The following is a 6,423-nucleotide window of genomic DNA, read 5'->3' as shown; positions in this document are numbered from 1 at the left end:
GAGATTAATTGTGAATGATTTTTTATTTATTTTTAAATCGAGGACTAGCCTTATTCTGGGTCTGAGAATACAGGCTGTGAAGTGATAACTAAATGGCAGTATCAAATATGAACACAACATTAAATACAAAAATAACAAATGATCGTTTTAATAACTGCGATAGAAAAAAGTTGACTTGTCAGTAACATAAAAAGAGAGCCTGTCTGTAGTCCAGCGGTTTATAAAGTCTAATATTGAAAAGACAGATTTGCTCCCATTGGGCATCACACAAAGCAATGGGAAGAACCAATCAGTATCTGTATTTTGTGGAGTAGTCCTTCGGAGATACGACCAGACCTCGTCCTTTTCTCGCCCCTCGGTAAACGGTCTCAACAATGTCAATCATCTCCTGCTTGTCCTCCATGGTCCAGTTGATCTTGTTGTTGTTACCGGTCCCCAGATCTATCATGATGTGCTTGTTCCTGGAACAGTGCAGAGGTCAAGAGAATGAATATTTTAGTTTCAGTCATGCAGGACTAAAACAGCAGCGTGGGGCTGTTTAAAGCTGAGCATCCCTTTGCTTTTCACAACTTGCCTATTCAACAATACCCATTTTTGTTGAACATTTGCATTAATTTAGCAAGTCAAAACTAGAGATTGGTTTGCAGGGCTCTGAAGTGAAGGCAGACATGATAACTTGAAACTCACCTGAAGAAGAACATGACAGTGCAAGGGTCATACAGCTCGTACATCTTGTTGAAGTCCGGCACCTCTGTGATGTCCACCAAATAGATGACTGCAAAATTTTTCACCTGTAGTGAGGAATAGTGATGTTGGTACTGTAAAAATAGCAACGTTCAATGAAACGTAGTCACAGATGTGAAATACAAACATCAACATTGGTACAATAACATACATCTTACCTTTTCAGCTATGCTGTACAACACCTCGTCCATTTTCATACATGTTGGGTCCCAATCGTGTCCAAACCTGATAACCAGGGCTCTGTCCTCCTCGGATAGAATGGCTTGGTCGACCTGCCAGCCGTTGTGGAGATGAGGTAGCATGTACGACATATTGATGCTGCAGTGTTAGCGCGTATCTCCTGGGAGAGACATGTTGGAAAGTAACAAGTTTAACGTTAAAAAGACTTGGTACAACTTAGTTTTTCGGAGAAATATCAAAATGTTGTTATTAACTATAGTTAACAGCGGAACACCCGTTTCTTTAGATATAAATTAGATTACTGAGGCTAAAAGCGAGAAAGCACTATTGCCACTGTTGCAAGCCTAGCATAACGTTAGCTAGCACTGGCTTGGAAATTCCCAGAAAGTCAAAGTTGAAAGAACTCAAGTAAAATTACAGCATTGAAAATATAGAATTAGCTAAGGTTTCAAAAACACGCTTACCGTATGAAATTATTCAAGCCCCAAAGCGTGAATTGAAACAAATCGGTAGCCTGGGTCTGTCAGTGAAAAAACGAACAAGAAAGTGGCTTCTATTTTGGTCGTATAGTTATAACAGCCACAAAGTCATAAACCCCGCCTATTTCTACTATTTATCTTTTTAACGTTTGATTTTAACCCTCACCTTAACCACACTGCTAAGCCTAACCTTAAATTAAGACCAAAAGCGACATTATTTTTTTCAGGAATTTTTACGATATAGAAAATGTTGACTTTGTAACTAGTGGAAATCCTGTTGGTTACGTCACTAATACGCGACACTATGAATGGACGGCGCATACCAGACGAGTCAGTACATGCATAAAACAATGAGACATATATTTCACCGGATGGGCAACGATATTTGGCTTTCCCATGGACCTGAACGCTCCGCTGCTGTCACTACAATGAAAAATACCTTTGGTGGTAATGTTCTACACTCGGAATGTGACCCCTTTGGTCACTTTATTTGTCTTGTGATCAGTTACAATGACATTACGCTCATTAATGTAAACTTCTACTGGTACAACACCAAACATGAGAATGATGAGTTACTTGAATCTATAGAGAAACATATTGGTTATCTAAATTTCCCAATCCGTTATTATTGATAGGAGGGGACTTTAACATTACTATAGATAATTCAACTGATAGATGGCCCCCAGGTAGACCAACCAATCAGAATTTGGGTTTAATACTTTTTATGGAAAAGTTTGATCTTACTGATATATGGAGAGAGAGGTTTCCGGCCGACAGATCATTCACTTGGAGTAACAAAACAGGTTCAAGACAATCCAGAATAGATTTTTGGCTTATATCCAAATGTATTGATAGTGAGTGTGTTACTACAAATATTTGTACTACTCCCCTCACAGACCATAGGGCTATTTATATTGATATCAAAATATTTACCCCTGATACTAACCTTGGTAGAGCATCCTACTGGAAGCTAAATAGCTCATTATTAAATAATGATATAGTTCAATTTGAGGTTAAAGATCTGCTCTCACACTTTTGGGAAAGGGCTTGTGAAGAAAAATCTTATTGCAAGAACTGGGAGCTCTTTAAATTTGAGGTGTCCAAATACCTTAGAAAATATGGTAGTAATCTTCCTAAGACCAGAAGAGCTGAGGAGGAAAAGGTGATCATTAAGATTACGAGAAGATGGAACTAATTGAGTTACAAAATAAACTAGATAATATATCTAAATTAAAAGCAGAAGGAGCCTTTATTAGATCTAGGAAAAAATTGATTGAGGAGGGAGAACAGAATTCATCCTATTTCTTTAGACTTAAGAAATTTCACTCTAAAAATAACACTATCCATAAGTTAAACATTGATGGTGTTATTACAGATGACCAAAAATGAATTGCTAAATACTGTAGCAATTTTTACAGAAAATTGTATAGCTCTATGTACTGTCAGGAATCCACAGATGTGTTTTTTAACTCACTGAATAATGTTCACTCTATCAGTGATATAGAATCTAAACAGTGTGGTGAACCCATCATAGTTGAAGAGATTATAGAGTCTTTCAAACATCTAAAGAAAAATAAATCACCAGGTGTTGATGGAATTACATCAGAATTTTACAAATTATTTTTTGAACAAGTAGCTCGCTTCCTATTTGAAGTCTTTTTAGTATTAAAAACAATGAGTATTAAAAACAATGTTCTCCCTCCTACAATGAGTCAGGGGTTAATAACACTGATAACTAAGCCTAAAAAAGAAGTGCTGCTCATCGATAACTGGCGTCCAATTTGTCTTCTTAATAATGACTATAAGATATTAGCCTTACTACTTGCAAAATAATGAAAGAAGTCCTGGATGCAATCATTGATGAAACACAGTCTGGCTTTATGAGGAACAGACATATTTCTAACAATATCAGACTAGTATTAGACATACTTGTCTACTCAGACCTAATAACCGAGGATAGCTTCATATTATTTTTAGATTTTTATAAACCATTTGATAAGGTAGAGCATCAGTTTCTCTTCCACTCCCTTGAGAGACTTGGCTTTGGGGATTTTTTTCTGTAAGGCTATTAAGACTCTCTATGCAAATGGTAACAGCTCTATCAAATTGAAATATGGCACCTCACCTAGATTTGAGTTAAAGAGAGGAATTAGGCAAGGTTGTCCTATCTCTCCATACCTGTTTTTAGAATATTGGTTCGGAAATAATATCCTTTTGGTGAGCCAACTGGTAAATGCAGAGGGCCTTTCACTCAGTTATAAGGAATTCTTATCACTTAGACGCCATTCCCTCAGGTGTTGTATCTATCTATACCTTATGTCATGCCTTATTGGAATGGATTTATTGATAATATCTGTTTGGAAAAAGTTTTGATGTTGTCACACACATACCTAGTTGTTAACAAAATTGAGGAAGTTTCCTTTAAAATTATTCAGAAATATTATCCTGCCAACCACTATATGAAGAAGGTTAAGGAAAACATCAACTCAAATTGCTCCTTTTATAATCACCACCCAGAAACAGTGTTGCATCTTTTTTGGCATTGAATTCATGTAAGAAAACTGTGGCAAGACATCAGTAGATTTATAATTGAACACATTTTGTGAATATATTTTTTTTTGTTGCTCAAGATGGCATAGCATTTCAGACGTATTTTTGTCCTCGTCCTGTCGTGTCCCGTATATATATATATTTACAACTTTTTTTTCACATACATTTTTAATTTTCCAAAAACTCATCTTCAGAACACTCTCCTGCAATCCGCTTCACCAATTTATATTTATACAAAAAAGTATTATTTACCTCAGATCTGTGATCCTCCGAGAGGCTAGCCAGAAATTAGCCAGAAGCTAGCCGGGAGCTAGCCAGAAGCTGGTCCAGAAGCTACTCTGAAGCTGAAGAGTTCCATCAATCACTCCTGGGCTGCAGTCACCTATCCGGACCCGTTTTGCTGCCTACGCGGAGCCCCACCGGACCTTCACGGCTGGACTGCCGACGTTGTCTACCCGAGGGAGTTGTCCGGCTGGCTCCTCCGGCGCAACGTTGCCTGGGCGCCCATCTGCGGCCTGCTAGCCGTTGGCTATCTTATCGGCTGCTATCTGAATAGACAATCGGACAATTTTTATTTTATTTTATTTTTATTTATTTATTTATTTTTCTTCTTGGGCCTCTATAACTATATCTATTGTTTTTATTTTTGTTGTTGTTGTGTGATTTGGATTAATCCCCTCTACCACACGGAAACCCACTAATCTACTGACGGAACGCAAGAGTTGGCTAACAACAGACCTCCATCCTATGCTAGCTTGCTCCTATGCTAGCTTGCTACCGATTTAGCTGTCTAAATCGCCGTGACCCCCAACCAACCTCTCCACTCACTGGACCCTTTTGATCACTCGACTGAGCATGCCTCTCCTTAATGTCAATATGCCTTGTCCATTGCTGTTCTGGTTAGTGTTTATTGGCTTATTTCACTGTAGAGCCTCTAGTCCTGCTCATTATACCTTATCCAACCTATTAGTTCCACCACCCACACATGCAATGACATCCCCTGGTTTCAATTATGTTTCTAGAGACAATATCTCTCTCTTCATCACTCAATACCTAGGTTTACCTCCACTGTATTCACATCCTACCTTACCTTTGTCTGTACATTATACCTTGATGCTATTTTATCGACCCCAGAAACCTCCTTTTACTCTCTGTTCCAGACGTTCTAAACGACCAATTCTTATTGCTTTTAGCCGCACCCTTATTCTACTCCTACTCTGTTCATCTGGCGATGTAGAGGTGAATCCAGGCCCTGCAGTGCCTAGCTCCACTCCTATTCCCCAGGCGCTCTCTTTTGACGACTTCTGTAACCGTAATAGCCTTGGTTTCATGCATGTTAACATTAGAAGCCTCCTCCCTAAGTTTGTTCTATTCACTGCTTTAGCACACTCTGCCAACCCGGATGTTCTAGCTGTGTCTGAATCCTGGCTTAGGAAGACCACCAAAAATTCAGACATTTTAATTCCAAACTACAACATTTTCAGACAAGATAGAACTGCCAAAGGGGGCGGTGTTGCAATCTACTGCAAAGATAGCCTGCAGAGTTCTGTCCTACTATCCAGGTCTGTACCCAAACAATTTGAACTTCTACTTTTAAACATCCACCTCTCTAAAAACAAGTCTCTCACCGTTGCCGCCTGCTATAGACCACCCTCTGCCCCCAGCTGTGCTCTGGACACCATATGTGAACTGATTGCCCCCCATCTTTCTTCAGAGCTTGTGCTGCTAGGCGACCTAAACTGGAACATGCTTAACACCCCAGCCATCCTACAATCTAAACTTGATGCCCTCAACCTCACACAAATTATCAATGAACCTACCAGGTACCTCCTCAAAGCCTTAAACATGGGCACCCATCATCCTAACCAACTTGCGCTCTAAATACACCTCTGCTGTTTTCAACCAAGATCTCAGCGATCACTGCCTCATTGCCTGCATCCGTAATGGGTCAGCGGTCAAACGACCTCCACTCATCACTGTAAAACGCTCCCTGAAACACTTCAGCGAGCAGGCCTTTCTAATCGACCTGGCCGGGGTATCCTGGAAGGATATTGATCTCATCCCGTCAGTAGAGGATGCCTGGATATTTTTTTTAAATGCCTTCCTAACCATCTTAAATAAACATGCCCCATTCAAGAAATTTAGAACCAGGAACAGGTATAGCCCTTGGTTCTCCCCAGACCTGACTGCCCTTAACCAACACAAAAACATCCTATGGCGTTCTGCATTAGCATCGAACAGCCCCCGTGATATGCAGCTGTTCAGGGAAGCTAGAAACCATTATACACAGGCAGTTAGAAAAGCCAAGGCTAGCTTTTTCAAGCAGAAATTTGCTTCCTGCAACACTAACGCAAAAAAGTTCTGGGACACTGTAAAGTCCATGGAGAATAAGAACACCTCCTCCCAGCTGCCCACTGCACTGAAGATAGGAAACACTGTCACCACTGATAAATCCACCATAATTGAGAAT

The 6,423-nt window shown here is 39.7% G+C and overlaps 1 protein-coding gene across 1 annotated transcript; it reads right to left on the bottom strand.

Annotated features, from left to right (window-relative positions):
- Positions 1-4: 4 nt before the first annotated feature.
- On the bottom strand, positions 5-1,720 carry LOC110496371 (thioredoxin-like protein 4A). Its single transcript, XM_021572233.3, has 4 exons — positions 1,389-1,720; positions 903-1,084; positions 688-791; positions 5-461 (listed from the first exon to the last, which is right to left on the bottom strand). Exons 2-4 carry the CDS (start codon positions 1,053-1,055, stop codon positions 290-292), a joined length of 429 nt encoding a protein of 142 aa, XP_021427908.1. The 5' UTR covers positions 1,056-1,084; positions 1,389-1,720; the 3' UTR covers positions 5-289.
- Between the last annotated feature and the right edge of the window lie 4,703 nt (positions 1,721-6,423).

The sequence above is a fragment of the Oncorhynchus mykiss genome, chromosome 18 (assembly GCF_057628025.1).
Source record: "Oncorhynchus mykiss isolate SJ-2025 chromosome 18, ASM5762802v1, whole genome shotgun sequence".
Lineage (NCBI taxonomy): Eukaryota > Metazoa > Chordata > Actinopteri > Salmoniformes > Salmonidae > Oncorhynchus > Oncorhynchus mykiss.
This window is presented reverse-complemented; position numbering and strand designations above follow the sequence as displayed.